We start from the raw sequence: 19,242 nt of genomic DNA, 5'->3' as shown, positions 1-19,242 counted from the left end.
TATTAGTATAAAAACTTAAGTGAAAAAAGAAAAATGAAGAAGTGGGTTGTTTACTACAACTACATAAAAAAGTACACTTGGAAGAAAGAAAAATCTTAAGAAATAGGAGTTGGGAATTCCCTGGTGGTCCAGTGGTTAGGACTCCGAGCTTTCACTGCTGGGGCCCGGGTTCAGTCCCTAGTCAGGAAACCTAAGATCCCGCAAGCCACTCGTCATGGTCAAAAAAAAAAAAAAAAAAAAAAAGAAAGAAAAGGAAAAAGAAATAGGGGTTTTAGTAAAGAAGTCATCCTTCAATACAGGTCTATCACTTTAGAAAAAATAGGATATTCTAAATAAAATCCAGTTTCAACCACTATAGTAAGAATTTTACACTTTATAAGATCATAAGATTTGAAAATGTCAAAAGATCTAAAATTTTAAGTAGACTGGTTAATATATTCTGGAAAGTCAAATTTCAAAAAGGGAGCAAAAAGACATCTTATAGTCTTACACAAAATTTAATTATCTTAAATCTACATAAATAATTAGTAATTCATAAAAACTGAAGAAAAAAGGTGAAAAGTCCTTTAACAAACACAGCCTATCACCTAAACTCCTTGACATCACCTGCATTCATACTTTCATCTTGGACAATGTTCACTGGCCAGAAAGCAACGTAACTCCTCCCTGCAGTGGACTGGGTTGGCGCCACTGGTTAGCTAAGCTTGTTACTGTGGCGACTGGGGTGATGGGGTGATGGGGTGATTTCACTGGGGAGGAGGGAGTGTTGCCAACTAACATAATGTCAAAATTTCTCTTAAGAGAAAGAAAAGCTGCTCAGTTTTCACTTTTCCATCAGTGGCCATCATTATTTGTTTAATTATAGCACATGATTCAGATAAAGTACCCATTCCAGACTTTTTCTTTTCCCAGACTTTTAAATTATATATGTCCATTGTCTCTTCAGAAGAAAACTGAAAGAAATCATTAAGAAGTCGAACTAACTTTTGAAATCATTGGATCATAATAAATGCTAATATCACTTCCTGGTTGGATGCCACTATCAACCCGGACCTGGGAGGAAGAAAGAAAAGAAAAGAAAGTTCATATTGTGAAGCTATCTTTCTAACAACAAATTTAATTTCCATGAAGCAGATGGATAATTTCAATCTCAAATAACATTTCAGCTTCCAGTAAGTAGAATAACAATCTAAAAATATAGAGAGACCAAACTATCTTGAAGTATTATTATACAGTACAACACATATTTTTTTGTTCTCCCACTAAACAAAGGAACTAAGAAAGAGCAAAATAAAACCCCAAACAAACAAAACTTTATACATCACTTTCGTGGGATGTGTTTGTAGCTATTTGATGGTGCCTTCCAACTGAAGGAGAGCATGAACGACGCCCCTTCTAATCACACTCCCCACTCTACTCTTCCGAGAGTTCCAATGCGGACCCCAGTCAAGCCATGCAGCAGGACCCGGGAGCTCTGCTCATCAGCTCCATAGGAACACTGGTCCTGTGGCTTTCATGTCTATAACACTTTCCTTTTTTGCCTCACCCTCTCAACTGTAAAATGTGGGTTTTTTTCTGTTACTGTTAGTCCCCCGAGACTTTAATGTTTATACAGCTTTTCTCATGGCTTTCCTTTGTAAGGACACAGCCCCAATTAGAGTTCTGATTTTGTGATTTTCACGGGGGAAAAAAAAATAGCACAAGTTCAAAATATTCTTTTGAAGAACCTGATTGCTGTTAACCAGCCAACAAGTTAGTTAGTACATCACTGATTCTTGTTTTCATCTCCCTGTTTGATACCAGCAGTAAGGCACAGAGGTTAGCCATGTAAAACTTTAAAATGAGCAGTTGCTGAGGATGAAATATTTGTTAAATTATTGTGCTTAAGTTTTGGAATCTGAAGTATTTAAAAGCTAATCAAAATAGTTAAGATAGTCCAGCATGTCCTAGGGGGTTTAAGGATAGAAGAATTTAATGGAAGCTGCTAGAACAGCAGGGCTTTGATGCCCAACATGGTAAAGGGGTGGGAAGAGAAGAGCAAAGCTCACATAGCTCTTCACCTGTGGGAAGAAGCCTTCCTAATAAACAGCAGCTCATCTGTCTGCAGCAAGGCAGAAAAAGGTCAACACAGCGGCTGTTAGGCCTTTAATATTTTAATTTAGGCAATTATCAAGGGACCACATGTAGAACCTCTTGTCTAGGATATCCACATGAGGGTTCGATGATGGCTTTATTATACGATGACATCAAAAGATAAGCCACAGTTTCATTCTCTTAAAAAAAAAATCATACTACTGTTATTCTCTTTGTAAGGTTTTAGAAGATAACATTGTCACATACCCAGAATGCTTTTATTTCTGTATTTGCAAATAACTCATGAAAAATATGGATATTTATATTTGCATTCATATTCATATATGAAAATCTTCATTCTAAATGAAAATCATTCGGTGCACTTAAAACACATATTTGGTTTTCTATTTTCTGAAAACACACTTCAGGACATCAACTGAAGTTCTATGAAATTCACAGTGTTTATAAAATCTAGAAAAGAATTAATGGGGCAGCTGTGAAAGCAATATCATAATCTACCTCCTAGATATATTTAAATTGCCCCAAAATGACAACTGGTGATCAAGTTACATAACAGAAAAGACATCTCTGAACTTGCATTTTTTTAATTGTAGTAGCAAAAAGTTAAAGAGCTAATTTTACCACCATGTATTATTTAAAACCATAGCATGCTTGCTAAAGCTGTGTTCAAAACTGAGATTGGTACAAGTTCTAAAACTTCTGACTTAAAACATATGCTACTATTTGCTACATAAACTGCTACAAAGCTAGTGTGGAACTTTGATGTTCAACCCACAGTAAAATAACAGACAATAAAGAATATTTTTTTTACATTCTCCTATAGTAACTTAAAACTTTAGTTACCCTGAATAACACCACCCTAAAAGTTAAGGGCTCTTAGATATAACTATGTCTTTGTTATTTAATAAAATTATCATCACAGAAGGTATGTCATTTTAATTTAAAAATATATACGGTAAAATAAAGATGTATTAAATATAATCAACACATATCTTTGTATAAGCAAATCAACATTTCCAATTTAAAACTAACAAAGCATGAAAAACTGACTTACAATTTACTGTCTATGCAGCTTTTTCCAAATGATAATCAGAATTCAAAAAAATGTCTAACAAATGAATTAAAATTAAGTCTCCATTCCTCCACTGAAACAAAGCCTATACCAAAAAATATATTTTAGCTTTTGCACTAAAAGCTTTAAGAATAAAGTCAAGTGGAACTGTAACCAAATTTCTAAGCAGAAAAAAAATTGCAGTCTGAAAATAACAAACTTACAAAATACAGTGATCAAAGATAAGAAAATCTTCATCTTTGCCACATAAGCTAATAGGAGGCTTAGAGAAGAATGTGAAAAACACAAACCAGAAGTTAACTCTGAAGTATGTATTCCTGTGATCAAAAACGGTTAAGAGCTGCAAAGGATCTCCTGAGTTAAAACTAATCTAGTTTAAGAAGGCAAGGAAGAGAAACTACCACCACCACCACCCAAGCACCTGTGTATGAGTCTCAAACCACTGCTCGGAAACCTCGGGCATAATTTAAATGTCTTTCTTCACACAGTGGACCCTGTGAAACTATCAGCCAGCTCCCACCCTTCATTCTTGATTCATCTCTCCCCCTCAGCACAACTCCCAGCCCGCCATGTCTACCTGACAAGTGACAGCCCAATCTGATTAAATGCTTCCAAGGGAGGGGACTCATGGGCCTCCATGACAGGCCAAAAGTGATCACCATGGAGATACATAATTACAGCTGTCAGTGCATCTACTGTCCTGCTGACATCAATTTGATTGCTCCCAGCAATAATGATAGACAACGCTTAGTGTGCACTCTCCCGCACCCAATCACTTTATCTATTCCTTGGTCCATTTAGCTGACATGCAACATTCACACAAGCAAATAACAGCAGTAAGCAGAACATTTAAGGCATTTTAATTGTTTTTTCTTTCTATGGATGGCTCACAACTGCAAATGTTATTACATAAAGCTCCTGCTGCAGCATTAATTGAAGAAAGATTTGGTGGGACAAAGACTGTAGGGGGTACAGTTTGTCCATTATCACTTGTACTTTCAACAGGTCTCACGTTTGAAAATTGCAAATTGCAAAAACTTGCGAGGGCAAAATGTTTGACATCCTGTTAGCTATTACAACATGGTGAAAACTTCTAACAACTAGAGTAATCATTATGAATTCTTATTTAATACTTTTTTGTTTGATTAAAAAAATGTTTAGATATGTCCCTATGATACTTGTTTTCTCATCTGCTATTTAACGTCACATAATGCCTGTTAAATCTTTACAATTTTTCTTCTGCCTTCAGGCTTTGAACACAGCATGGAGTCTCTGAGCTTAGAAAGGGTCAAGTTCCTTTAGAAAGCACATAGGCAAAAACAATTTAAAAAGTGAAATAAATCATATATCCAATAACATCTTCAAATTTAGAATTCTTCCTGTAATCTTTCACCATCTTCATGCCAGTAATCAAACTGAATGATCATATTCACAGATGGTACAGCCTTGTCATCCACTAGCTAACATAATGTCATATATATATGCACTTATTACCTTGATTAAGATGAAGGGTATGTCCTTGTTCTTTTTATGCAACACAAACTATTTAAAGAACAGCTATTAAACACAGAAGAAGTACAAATACAGTGGACAGTGCTCACTTTTCTTTAACTGGTATACATAATACGCACTTCTTAAAGTCTTTGACACTTAATAGAAACAGGTACATTTTGTTTTCCTTAATCCATTTAGATTAACGAGCTGATTTTTTGCTTGATTTCTTGACATCTGACTATACAGGGAAGCAGGATTAGATTTATTGAAAAGATTAAATTGTAACACAGAAATGTCATTTCCCATTCTTAGGATTCTATGAATCTTCTTCATTACGATTTTCAGAAGAATTGGGAACACTGTAAACTATCATTTATTTAGAAGTCAGATGTCTCCAGACTTCCCGTTAGGTGAATTCTGACTTTCCTGAACATCATACAGTACAAAATATGAAAAAACAAAAAACTGTGATTCCCCATGAATTTCACTTGTCATCCAATTTACACCCTTTGGTGTTGACATGCTTTAACATAAAAGTGTGACATAAATCAAGATTTTTAACCCCTCACTTGATATTACAGCTTAATGACTTACACCAGGTAGATGCAGTGGTTCTTGGTACTGAGACAATCTCCCAATAGACGGTAAACCAAAAGACTTGTAGGGGTCCTGAAAGTTCAAAGGACAGGAAGCACAGTCTTTGAAATATAAATCAGCACAAGTAAGGTTAAATATTTATACAATGAAGAAGCATTTATAGGCCTATTTACCAAATCACAGATTTCAGAATATAACTATCTTATCCTCACGCTAGACAACTTAGAAATGTATTTAAAAATCAAACAGAACTGTAACCAGAATTTAGCCTGACCTTGATCATACTTTATTGAAATTGGTAAAATTCCAACTTTCTATAAATCTTCTTAGAATGCCTTGGGCAAAAATAAAATAACCTAGGAGCTACATCAAAACATACTGAAGTTCAGAACAACAAATGTAGTGCACTAAAGATATTTGTTTTTCTTACTCTCAAAACAGCTCACATATGGTAAAATTTGAGCATTTTAGTTCTTCAAACAAAGACCTGAAAAGTAACTTTGCATGTGCGACTAGATATATGCTCCATTTGTAAATATCTTAGATCAGAATAAATAGTAAGTTCAGTGTTATAACAATAGGAAAGAAAAGAATACCACTTAAAATATAATATAACCAAGCCATAGATATTTCTCAAGATCCTTAAAAAAATTTCAAAAAAAATTCCAGAATTTTTAAACACAGATACTGCTAATTTGTTTTTTATTTTACAGATAGGCTTCGATGTCTAAAAGTAAAAGATGGTATAAATGTTTCCTTGCATTTTTGTTTTAACCATTTGAAAAAAAGCATTTTCAGGTGCTGACTGCTTTATCTGATTAATTATAATATTAAAGTATTAAACTGAGAGTTTTTGAGTTAAATCCATAATTAAAACTATGAATTGAAGCTTTGCAATTTAAATTTTAGTTGTTATTTTTACATAATCATAAGAGATAAAATTATTAGGGAAAAAACTGTTGGAAAAAATTTAAACACTGAATTAACAACTGATGTGTAACTAAGGTAGCTCTTTAAAACACAAACACACACACACAAACACACACAGAAACAAATGCCCCTTTTCATTTCGAATGTGGTTTGAAAATAAGCAAAAACAAAAACCATGGTCCATTCAAGCACAATATTTAACTAATGCTTTCTTTCTCCTTAAACTGATTAGTAGCTATTCCTCCAACCAGAAAAAAACACATGAAAATTAATTAAATGCAATCCTTTAAAACTATTTTGAGTTACGTTAAAATGATCTAACCTTTTTTTCTGGTTCATTTCTGGATTACATAATCAAATCCTTGACACAAGGTATAAAATCCTAAGTTTACCTTGTTGTTTAGCTATATGTGGTCCCATAACTCAGGACACAACCACCATCCTTCCTCCCAACATCATTCATTTTACCTCGGCATAAACCCGACATTCAACTGCCCAGCCGTTGATGGGAATATCAGCTTGTTTGTGCCTGAGAGGGTAACCCTTGGCAACACGGATCATTTCTTGGACTAGGTCCAGGCCAGTAATGCATTCTGTGACAGGATGCTCAACCTGCAAGGCCAAGATGTGCCAGTCAACAGTTGTAGGAAAAGGTAAATAAACAGAAATAAGCAAGAACAATGTCAATAATTTCTGGGTAAAATGAGGTTAATTATATTTAATATTCAATCATATTTGACTATTTAAAAAATTTTATTTTATTTTATTTTATTTTTCAGCTGCACTGGGTCTTAGTTGTGGCACACGGGACCTTCAGTTGGGGCATGCATACTTCTTAGTTGTGGCACACATGCAGGATCTAGTTCCCAGACCAGGGATCAAATCCGGGCCCCGTGCACTGGGAACGCACTGGATTGGTGGTCTTACCCACTGGACCACCAAGGAAGTCCCCATATTTGACTTTAAAACGATCTAAGAGAATAAAATTAAAGAATCAACACCATATAGTACAAAGCTGGGTAAGAAAAATGACACCCCAAAATTATTTGTAAACTATCTGTACTACTTTTCCCAGTTTTTATTTAGATGTGGTCCAACAACATTTAACACTTTTAATTTTGAAACTAATTCTTACCTGAAAATTACATATTTAGATACAATCCTCAATGTGGCTGATAATCAACCTATTCTGCTACACTTAGCATGGCATCTATAGAGGCAGCTTATGATTTTCCAAAGCACTAATCTCTCCTGAGTTTCACCCACTTGCATGCTTTCATTAACCTGTCCTGACAAGCAACCAGACTAGCGTACTCTTACATCAAGGCAGCATAGCAGAAACGAGCAGATGGGTCCTGCAGGTTGTTTTCCCTCCAGACCTATGTGGGGAGTGCTTAGCATGCACAGTAACAAAACTGAGCCAGTGAAATCACTGCTCTCTCAGCAAACTGCTGATAACTACTTTGGATGATGCTGTCATGGGGATCCCTGGCCTTCCACACTACCACACGGGATACACATATACAAAAACATGCAGAGACATACAGGAATACTAACAGACATACACATCCTTATAAATCTGATCGACTGCTTACAAGATCCTAAACTTAACTGAGCTAAAATAAAGCCACTTTGGCACTGGTAAAGAGTAGATAATCTGTCTGTCATGTAAAACCTTGAATACGTTTTGAAAATTTATATTAAACTTTGGCCACATCTGCTGCTTTGATACCAATTTCTTTTCTCATAAAAATTACGCATGTTCTAAATGCACTTCACAATAGTGTCTTTATCATGACATGTCATATTTCATACACTCTGACACGGGAAAAGGTCAATGAACAAACGAACTGTCTTCCCATCTTCAACTACACTAATTGAAGGACAGGACTTAGTCATTATAATAATCTTGAAGCTTATCATAAGCAGACAATGCCATGGTCTTTTAAAAAAAAAAGCTTTGTAAAAATAAACAGATGGGATCCATAATTAGCTCTGTGTGTGTTATGAGTTTGTTTACAGTTTCAACATTTTAAGACATTTTGACATAATTTTAATGACAAATCATCACTAAAATAAGCATCGACCCTTTGTAAAATAAATGTGACACTAAGTAAAGATCTTATTAGATAGTTTAGAATGTATCAATATATTTTTGGAAGCAAACTATGATTTTGAGAGAAACAAGATTTTTTAATTTATTTATTTAATTTATTTTTTCGCTGCATTGCAGCGAGCAGGGGCTACTCTTCGTTGCGGTGTGCGGGCTTCTCATCACAGTGGCTTCTCTTGTTGTGGAGCACGGGCTCTAGGTGCACAGGCTACAGTAGTTGTGGCACGCGGGCTCAGTAGTTGTGGCTCGCAGGCTCTAGAGCACAGGCTCCGTAGCTGTGGTGCACGGGCTTAGCTGCTCAGCGGCACGTGGGATCTTCCCAGACCAGGGCTCGAACCCGTGTCCCCTGCATTGGCAGGCAGATTCTTAACCACTGCACCACCAGGGAAGTCCCAAGAAACAAGATTCTATATGATAAATATAATAAGAAAGGAACGATTGTAAAGCCCCTCTATTAGTGCTAGAAACAAATTTCATGTAAGAAAGCATCTTACCACCATAACTATTCAAGAGCTGAACCTACTATGTGCCCAAGGGCTCTATATCAGTACTATCCACATATCTTTGTTAAGTGAGAAAACATTTTTAAAAGCTCAGAGAATGATTTAGTTTCATTCTTCTGCATCTAGTGCCCAGAAAAGTACACACTATATAGTAGACAGATAAATATACATTGAATGAAGGAGCAGCAAATCCAGAGTCACACCTATAGTAAGTGGTAGAGGCAGAGTTGGAATTTATGTCACTCCAGAGGCGATATGACCTTCCTGTTCTTCCTCGTGGAAAAATGTATATGAAAGAACGTAGTTAACATAAACAGCTATATAATTATGAGCTGCTGTCTTTTACAAAATACATTATTACAAAGTCTAAAGATTTGGTCAGTCAAAAATTCATTGTAAGGCTCTGTTTCACCTTAGAAGACCTCCCTATAATATGTAGGAAAGAAAAGTTTATTAGACCTGTATTGAATAGAATCTAAAAATGGACTCACTTTAATCCAACTTAGAGTTACATAAAAGTAACAACATTTTACAGTCTTAATTAGTGAGCTTCAAGTATTTCAAAATAAAGTAAGTAGATAACTAAAATAATAACTAGCTGCTAAAGGCAAAATCATTAAAGAATTTTTTAAAAAATATCCACTTAGGTTCAAGTATTGTTAAAGTATACAAAATAGTCTGACGTACCTGAATTTTTCAGGTAACAGTAATATGTCTTTTTAAAGTAAAACAATTTTAAACATTTTTGAAAGAAATCTTTCTAAATACATTTTAAAGAACTCTGAAGTTCTTTAACAGGATGTGTGAAACATTTCCTTTAGACCCTGTATTATTATTATCATCAGGAATCTTGTAAATGTAACACTGACTAAATAACCATGTCTATCCCCCATCCCTGAGAATTTAGGCATAATTTCCCTGTGCAAGTTAAACTCAACACTTAAGAGATAAGAGCAGAGGTTAAAAGAGACAAAATGGCTGACAGGCCAAAATATAAATCAATGAATGATTTTTAAATATCATTAAAATACTATCCTCTAGCCCTTGAATAAAAATCTAGTGTTTAAAGACAAAAGGCCAGGGATACCCTGTTCTTGCCTGGAGAACCTACCCCTGCAGGACTTTGAGGCCCAAAAGTCCACCCAGGAAGAAGAATGAAAGGCCTGGAAGTTTCTGAAATGCAGAGATATAAAAAAATGACTATGAGCACACAGCCTGTTGTCCCTTATTTATCCTCAGATATTCCAAATGTTTCCCTTGTTTATCCACAGGAAATAAAACTAGTGAACTACGAAAAAAAGAAAGAAAGAAAAGGAAAGGAGAAAGGAACGGAGGGAGGTAAGATCAATGGAAAGTAAAGGTGGCTAACTGGAACAAAAGGTTATAAAAAGAAAAAAAAGATTGGCCTCTGGTAAGCCAACAAGTTTACCTTGTCGAATCTAGAAGAAAAAATGACCTCTGAAAGTATGATGCTAATAAACATCTATTCTGAGGGCTAGTATGTGGGGGGAGGGGTGGGGGACAAGGTTTCTGAGTGACTTCTCTCTGGGAAACACTGAGTTACCTGAAGTTAAACAGGCTTATTTAAGAAAAGACTCCTCAGACCCACTAATCTGTGAATATGCCTCAGGACTCTAGGAGGAGACTGTACAGCACTTATGTCACCACACACCTTCTTTTGCAGACTATCTTTATGGACTGAGACTTCCATAGAACACACGCTTAGAAACAATGCCTTTTCTAAAGGTTCAAAACACAAACATTCAAAATACAAAACTCAATTCCCTTATGTGACTCTGTGCTCACCAAACAAATTTTTGGTCTTCATACATGATTTCCCTATTCAACAGAAATGTGTGCTAGTTCCAAGAAACATATGAATGAGGGAACCAGATAGTATGATTGTGCATTAGAGATGAATATACTGACATTCTCATATATAAATCTTGCGATTTAGTCAGCAAAAGTAATACCTAGCCATAGAGAGAGAGAGAGAGAAAATACATAAACATACAAGCCCAAAAAAGAGTAAGCCCATCCAAGTTAGAATTTCTGAATCCTCAAAGGCAAATTATTGAATGGGATATATTCATCAAGTCAGTGCTACTCTGCAGGTTCTATTAGTAACTTATAAATCAGTTTGTACTGGCAATGCCCCTATCTCGCCATGAATCTTTTGTTCAAACAGATACAAACAACTACAATCATCAAATGCCTTATTATGATACATAATCACACTCAAGATCTAGAATGAGTATGTATAGTTCTATACACCCACCTACATTAGATGGTCACAGTCAGCCAGCTTTTTATAGATCTATTTGCTATTTTAATTTAGTCTTCTCAGTCACCATCAAACTGTCACTATTGTCAGTGTTTATGTAGACCTCTTGCCACTCTTACTAATTTGTTGCTTCAAATGTATTTCTCAAAAAAATAAATAACTGAGCTTATCAAATGCAATGGTGAGGTAAACTAGGTTTTGCTTCACCTGAGTTCTTGACGTATCAAATTTCAATAGTTGTAAATTTAGAAAAGCTAAATCTTTCTGGCATTGTGTTGTCATTATCTACCTTCTGATTCTAAAAGTTATAATCGTAAATTCTGCCACTGCCACTGTAGTCTTTAGCCTTATTCCTCCTTAAATACAAACTAGGAAGTATCTAAAACTAATGAAGGAGAGAATGAGATATGTCCAGAGTCTCAAAGTATCTCCCTATAAGATACCTTCATTAATGACAAGGGAAGAAACACTAACACTACGGTGAGGAAATGCAAGAGATGCCACCTTTTTTTTTTTAATTGGAGTTTAGTTGCCTTACAATGTTGGGTTATTTTTTCTGCTGTGCAGGAAAGTGAATCAGTTATACGTATACATATTATCTACTCTTTTTTAGATTTCCTTCCCATTTAGGTCACCACAGAGCACTGAGTAGAGTTCACTGTGCTACACAGTAGGTTCTCATTAGTTATCTATTTTACACATAATAGTGTATACATGTCAATCTCAGTCTCCCAATTCATCCCACCCACCCCTTCCCCGCTTGGTAACCATAAGTTCGTAAGAGATGCCACGTTAACGAAGCCAACATTACCAGTAATGGGATAAACAGACATCGCATGCCTCCTATATGGTGCTCGGGAAAGAACAACAGCATTTCTGTAGTGTTCTTGCCAAAAATGCAAAGCCTGAATATAATCAAGAGAAAAAAGACATGCAAAATGCAGGACACTCTAGAAAATAAATGGCCTGTGCTCATAAAAAAATGTAAAGACCATACTTGACCAAAAAAACAAAAGAAAGACTAAGGAACTGTTCCAGATGGAGAGAGACTAAAGAGGCATGGCAAGTAAATGTAACATAGGATCCTGAACCAGAAAAATGCTGTATTTTACTATAAAAGACAATAGTGAACAAGTGGTGAAATGTGAATATGATCTGTAGACTGGATGATAGTAATATGTCAATGTTAATATTCTGATGTTGATAATGGTACTGTGGTAATGCAAAAGAATTTTCTTGTTTTTAGGAAATACATATTTAGGGGTAAAGAGGCACCAGGCCTGCAATTTACTCTGAAATGTTTCAGGTAAAGAAGATAGATACAGAGAAACAAAGATGCAGATATAGATACAAGGATAAAGCAAATGTAAATGTTAGTAAAGGGTGTTCAGAAATTCTTTGTAATGTTTTGCAGTTTTTCTGGACATCTGAAATAACTCCAAAATAAAAATTAATAAAAATTAAAGCAATGTCACTAGAATTTTTGTTTTTATATTACAAAACATTATTAAAATAAAGATATCTGACTTGATCAACATTATTTTCTCTTCAATCAGAACCCTCTCATTGTGCTAAATAAAAATAATCAACAACAGATAATTTGTTCAATAATGTTTTCTCTAACTTAAACTTCTAAATACTTTATTGTGTTGATGACCTAATAATTCTAAAGATTTTAAGAATGGGTAACTAGATAACAGGCAAGTATTCCTCGAGGAGAAGATGATTCAGGCAAATTTTAATTACACACTAAAGTTAACTTCAAATGAAAATTAACACTGAGGCAAGTTTAAAAGAGGAGAAAGTTCCAAAAAGTGTGGAGAGAAGTCAGATCAATGAAATTATGTGTTACCTTGGCCACTACAGAGAAGGAGGGTGATAAAAAGTATTCAAAGTTCCTTGAATGGAGGGTAATTGTTTTTCAGGTGGTACGTGGAGGCTCAACTGCTTAGTCAAAGCAGAAGCTGTCCCTAAAAGCAGAAGACCCATGTACATACCATAACTAACATCTCTGTGGCACTGAAATTTACCAAATCCCTCCAAATGCACAAACTTGTTCCCTATTCCACTGTCATTTTACAGACAAGGTACAAGAGATACTCACAAGGGGTATAAGGTAAGTAAATATTAAGAATTTTCTAATATTCAAATAATGTTATTTTAAATTAACATAATTTAAAGTAACTTCTTTATTAAATATGTCTAAACAAGATATTACAAAGACTTAGTTTGTGAAAGCCATTTTTTGTAAGCAGAACTTTTTAAATTCAACTCAGCAAAGCAGTACAGGTATGATTACCTGTTCAAATGTGAGGAAACTGTCCTGTTATATAAAATCGGGCTTCATAATGGTATTTGGCATAATAGGTCTTTTTCGTTTGTTGTTATTCTGGCCTGAAAGGACAACTGATGTCATTATTTTTGGTTTTGCTCTTTCAGTTCAGAGAGAGTCTTTGTCCAGAACAGAATCTAACATATACCTATTAAAATTCTGAAACTCTACCTCCTGAGAATACAGGGTTTCAAAATAAAGATCTAAAGTTATTAGATTTTGATCCACAGGACTCAAAGATAAAAAGCATGTTGGGAAATAGGCCCCAACACACCATCCCTGTAAACTCACCTTGAAAATAATGCCTATATTCAAGGGTGGCAGTGAAAACTGAACAGTTTCTATTACAGAGCTTTCCTGTTGACCCCAACACAAATAGTCAGATGAAGAAAGGATAAGAGAACTGTTTAGGCGCTGAACTGCATCTCCTCTGCCCAATTCATATCTTTAAGTCCTAACCCTTAGTACCTCAGAATATGACTGTGTTTGGAGATACGGTCTTTAAAGAGGCAATTAAGTTAAAATAAGGTCATGAGGGTGGGCCCTAACCCAACATGACTGATGCCCTTATAAGAAGAGATCAGGACACAGACAACACACAGCACAGAAAAAAGACCATGTGAAGAGACAAGAAGATGACGTCCATCTGCAGGCCAAAGAGAAAGGCCTCCAGAAGAAACCCATCCTGCCAACACCTCGATTTTAGACTTCTGCCTCCAGAAGTGTAAGAAAATAAATGTTGCTTAAGCCATCCACCCTGTGGTAACTTGTCATGATAGCCCTAGAAAACTAATACAGGAACAAATTTGAAAAGTTAAAATCTAGGTAAGAATCCAGAACTCAAAGACACAAAAATAGTTTATAAAATGCTTTAAAACAAAAAACTAATGAAAAATGCCTGACAAGTTTAACTATTCATATCCATATAACAAAAACGTCTTTCCTTCAACTTTCTAAAAAGACTCAATAAACATTAAGTGAAAGTATAACATGCCCTTCGTTATATTCTCAGTTTCCTAGAAGAGTAACTTCAAGTATCCCAGAACATCCCAGTTCTGGCTAACTCTAGCCAGTCTGATAATCCTGGCCTCTATGACTTTAAATATAATCAAAATGTCAACTTCTGGGTTTCCCTGGTGGCGCAGTGGTTAAGAGTACGCCTGCCGATGCAGGGGACACGGGTTCGTGGCCCGGTCCGGGAAGATCCCACATGCCACGGAGCGGCTAGGCCCGTGAGCCATGGCCACTGAGCTGGCACGTCCGGAGGCTCCGCAACAGGAGAGGCCACAACAGTGAGAGGCCCGCGTACTGCAAAAAAAAAAAAAAAAAAAGGTCAACTTCTGTCCAGATCTAAAATATCACTTCTGGCAAGAATGGAATTTTACAAATTAATTACAAATCCATTTCCCTATAATTTCTCTTATTTCCACCAATTATTCTTACAGTCAAACAGCCCAGTTCATAAAAGACCGAACTCTTTTAGTAGTTTTTAAATTTAAAACTGCTCTGAAATTAGAATACGGTATTTGTTCAGTTACAGTCCATTCTCAGAAATCAGAATTTATGTTGCAATAATTTTTATTCTTTTAATAAAAGAAACAGCAAAGGATAAGAATCAAGATGCTAAAAAAGTGTTTCTAAAGCCCTCCTGGAATGTAAGGTTCCGTACTATACAGAACTCTCCAACGGAAGCTCTGGTTGGATGTGGGGATATGCAGCCTCCGCAGAATTTCAACAGTTCTGTTGTACTTTTCTTCCACAGCACAAATAGATTCCTCCTCCACTGTAGCAATCAGTATAAGCCACTGACTAAGGTCTAACAAAAGGGGTACAATTTAGCTCTCTGTTCTCAAAATGGTGGAATAGCCAGCAGACCACATTTGGGCATTTAATGACTTTAAGACCTTACTCCTTTCTATTTGGGAGTTTTCTAGGTTTTTCGATCTTTGTAGACTATAAAAAGACTGCTTTTCCAAAAAGATAACATCTAAAAATTGCCTAGATTTGGAAATTAACAATTATACACACACACAATTTAGAACGGTATATTCAAGGTCCTAATATTAATCTTAGCACAAAGGCCTAAGCAGAAATAGTTTATCAATGTAACACTTTTATCAGTTCATTTTTAGAAGAAAGAGTTCCACATCCATTTTTCTCCTAGACTCTTACACAAACACCTTTACAATGAAAAGGCTTCTTTCAAAGCAGTATTTCCACTATGTTTGTTCATTTGTAACAATAATTTTTCAGTCAACTGACAAAAGATTAATAAGAGAAAGTTATTATTAATTTGTGGCTCAGTTTGCCATCTGGAAAAAAATGACTACTGACAGGGTTTATTAATTATAATGACAACAAACGTGTTGGGACTTCCCTGGTGGCACAGTGGTTAAGAATCCACCTCCCAATGCAGGGGACATGGGTTCGAGCCCCGGTCTGGGAAGATCCCACATGCCGCAGAGCAACTAAGCCCCTGCGCCACAACTACTGAGCCTGAGCTCTAGAGCCCACAAGCCACAACTACTGACCGCGCGTGCCACAACTGCTGAAGACCGTGCACCTAGAGCCCATGCTCCGCAGCAAGAGAAGCCCACGCAGTGCAAAGAAGAGTAGCCCCTGCTCGGTGCAACTCCAGAAAGCCCGCATGCAGCAACGAAGATCCAACACAGCCAAACATAAATAAATAAATAAATAGTAGTAAACATGTTAACCAATGTTTAACAAACATAGCATGCAGGATATTACTGGTAAGATTCTTACAGTGAGGAAGAAGAATGAGTGCTTGGTATAAACCAGGCACTATTCTGAGCATTTAAATGTATTAATTCACTTAATGCTCACAATCCTATAAAGCCAGTGCTATATTACTGTCACTTTACAGATGAGGGAAATAAAGCATAGAGAAGCTAAGGAACTTGCTTACAGACACACAGCTAGGAAGGAGCAGAGTTAGGATTTACTTCTACTAAGTGAAAATAGTGGATGTTTGCAATTTACGGAACAAATGATTAAATGAGTTCCCCATTAGTCTACTACAACTGTTCTGAACCATTCTAGGGTCCAGAACCTCACCAAATCTCTCCCTAGAAAAGTGTGGATCCAATTTCAGAGGGTCCACAGACTCCCCTACAACTCATTAAAGAGTCCAGATAACCCAGGTTAGAAGCTTCTGCTTTGGGAAGATGGCAATTCCAACATGGCTCACTCCCTCCCCACAGTTTCTATTTCCCCAGACTTAGGGAGCTGCTGAGGATACGTGAAGTGCAAAGATTTGGGGCAAAGTGACAGCCAACAACAGGTAATAGGCTCTTCTCTCTCGTGGGCTGGGCAACACTGAGAGACTAGCTTCAGAGAACGCTAGGGAAGAATGAGAAAGGCACTGTTCATGGAGACAGCTTGGCCTGCAGACATCCATGGACCCTGGAGAGAAACTCAATAAAGGCTCCAGAAGAGTCCCTGGTCTCTTCACCAAAGAGTCTGAGTCAATAAACGATAGCTGGATTCTGTCCTTGAGACAAGGGGAATGCTAGGAGACATATGCTCTTGCTGTCCTCAGGAGTAGATATGGTTCTGTCTGCAACCACTTGAAGAACACTAACCCTAGAACGTTACATCAAAGAGAAGTCAGTACTGAGCACCCAAGACAACCACAGTAGAGGGTGTACCCAACTGAGAAAGGATAAACATTTGGAATAACGATCACACATGTCAAGTGAAATAGAGCGGCTGAGGGACAGAAAAAAAAATTTATCCAAAAAACAGTAAGGGCACTTAGAAACTTCGAAAGTAGCAATATAAGCACACACACACCCCTATACACAATTAGACTTTCTGGGATAAAATAACAATTTCCCAATTATGCAATTCAGTCAATTACTTAGAAGATGATCACTGTTTGAACCTGAATTAGTAGCCTGGAAGGAGAACATAAAGAAATGATATCAAGAAACAGAGCACAGGGCTTCCCTGGTGGCGCAGTGGTTGAGAGTCCGCCTGCCGATGCAGGGGACACGGGTTTGGGCCCCAGTCCGGGAGGATCCCACATGCCGCGGAGTGGCTGGGCCCGTGAGCCATGGCCGCTGAGCCTGCGTGTCTGGAGCCTGTGCTCCGCAACGGGAGAGGCCACAACAGTGAGAGGCCCGCGTATCGCAAAAAAAAAAAAAAGAAAGAAAAAAACAGAGCACAAATACAAACTGAGAGTAATCATGAGGGAAAAGATATGAGCCCTAGAGGGCTTGTCCAGAATACCTAACCTGCAAATAACAGGAGTCACCAAAGGAGAAAACTAACAAATGAGGAGAGGAAATAGTCACCAGAAGAAATTTCCCCTGAAATGAAGAGACACTTGAATCTGTACAACTGAAAAGGGCACATGGAGCAAAAGGCAGAGTTGATGGATATAAACATATACCTAGTCATGTGAAGAAGAAGAAAAAAAATTCCTGAATTCCAATATTTAAGAAAAAGTTGGGTCACCTTTCAGACAACAAGAATATGCTACCTATAATGGAAGACAAATCAGAATGACATCAGACTTAACACTAGAAGCTAGAACACAGGAGAATGTAAAAACTACAAAAGACTAGAACAGAAACTCAAAAATCCTATACTCAATCAAAATATCATTCCTCTTTCACAGCTAAAGAAATATACTTGAGGATGGGGCATTTCAGAGCATATCATTCACATACTCCAGCTGAGGAAATTATATGAAAAAACTTTCTAAACAAACAAATGAACTAGGGCAGAAATCTTAAAAAAGGAGAAAGACAGAGAAGCTACAGTAAATGAGACATGCCTAGGGGTGTGTACCTAGAAGCTAAAGGGACTCTGGAAACAGAATAGATAAAACTACAAAGGAAAGTAACACATAGCCTAGAACTAAAATTATCTCAGAGACTCTTTACTGCTGGAAAGTCGAGAGAACCAGTTATATCATCTTTACAAATACTAATGGAGAAAAGGTCTAACTGAAAAGGAGGATGAACATAAATACAATTTTAAAGGACAGAATATCTCCAACTTATCAATAGGAAGCAACAGGAATAATTAGCAATTTAATTCAAGCAACAAATAGAAAAAAGAAAAAAACTGGAATATTATTTATAAAACACAAGTAAAGATGAAATAAAATCAAGTATTTAAAGTCAGAAGGACTAAAATTTCATACTAAAAGAAAGAGTGTCAGACTGGGTTTTTCAAAAAAAACTTATGGAACAATTAAAGCAAGTGATACAGAACAGGCAAATAAAACAAAAAGAAGCAGGACACAGACATAGAAAACAAACTTATGGTTACCAAAGGGGAAGGTGAGGAGGGATAAATCAGGAGAATGGAATTAACATATATACACTACTATATATAAAACAGGTAAACTACAAGGACCTACTGTACAGCACAGAGAACTATACTCAATATTTTGTAATAATCTATAAGGAAAAGAATCTGAAAAAGAACATGTATATGTATATACACATATATATAAATAAAAAACTGAATCACTGTGCTGTACATCTGAAACTAACATGACATGGTAAATCAGCTACACTTCAAGTTTTTAAAAAATTTTTAATAAAAAATAAAGTCAAAAAAAATTTTAACTGGGATTCACATATATACCCTAATATGTATAAAATAGATAACTAATAAGAACCTGCTGTATAAAAAAATAAAATACGGCTTCCCTGGTGGCTGAGAGTGGTTGAGAGTCCACCTGCTGATGCAGGGGACATGGGCTCGTGCCCCAGTCCGGGAAGATCTCACATGCCGCGGAGATGGCTGGGCCCGTGAGCCATGGCAACTCTGAGCCCGTGCATCTGG

At 36.4% G+C, this 19,242-nt stretch overlaps 1 protein-coding gene across 1 annotated transcript in view; it reads right to left on the bottom strand.

The window, feature by feature from the left end:
* PCCA (propionyl-CoA carboxylase subunit alpha) overlaps positions 1–19,242 on the bottom strand; it is a 364,039-nt gene that overhangs the window by 179,436 nt on the left and 165,361 nt on the right. The window contains exons 13-15 of the mRNA XM_082859189.1: positions 6,656–6,799; positions 5,255–5,329; positions 985–1,053 (exon numbers count right to left, since the gene is read on the bottom strand). Coding sequence (XP_082715315.1) covers positions 985–1,053; positions 5,255–5,329; positions 6,656–6,799 — 288 coding nt within the window. The remainder of the gene's footprint in view (positions 1–984; positions 1,054–5,254; positions 5,330–6,655; positions 6,800–19,242) is intronic.

Source organism: Leucopleurus acutus, assembly GCF_964270905.1.
Source record: "Leucopleurus acutus genome assembly, chromosome: 18".
NCBI lineage: Eukaryota > Metazoa > Chordata > Mammalia > Artiodactyla > Delphinidae > Leucopleurus > Leucopleurus acutus.
Note: the sequence above shows the minus strand (reverse complement) of the source record. Positions and strands in the feature narration are given on the sequence as shown.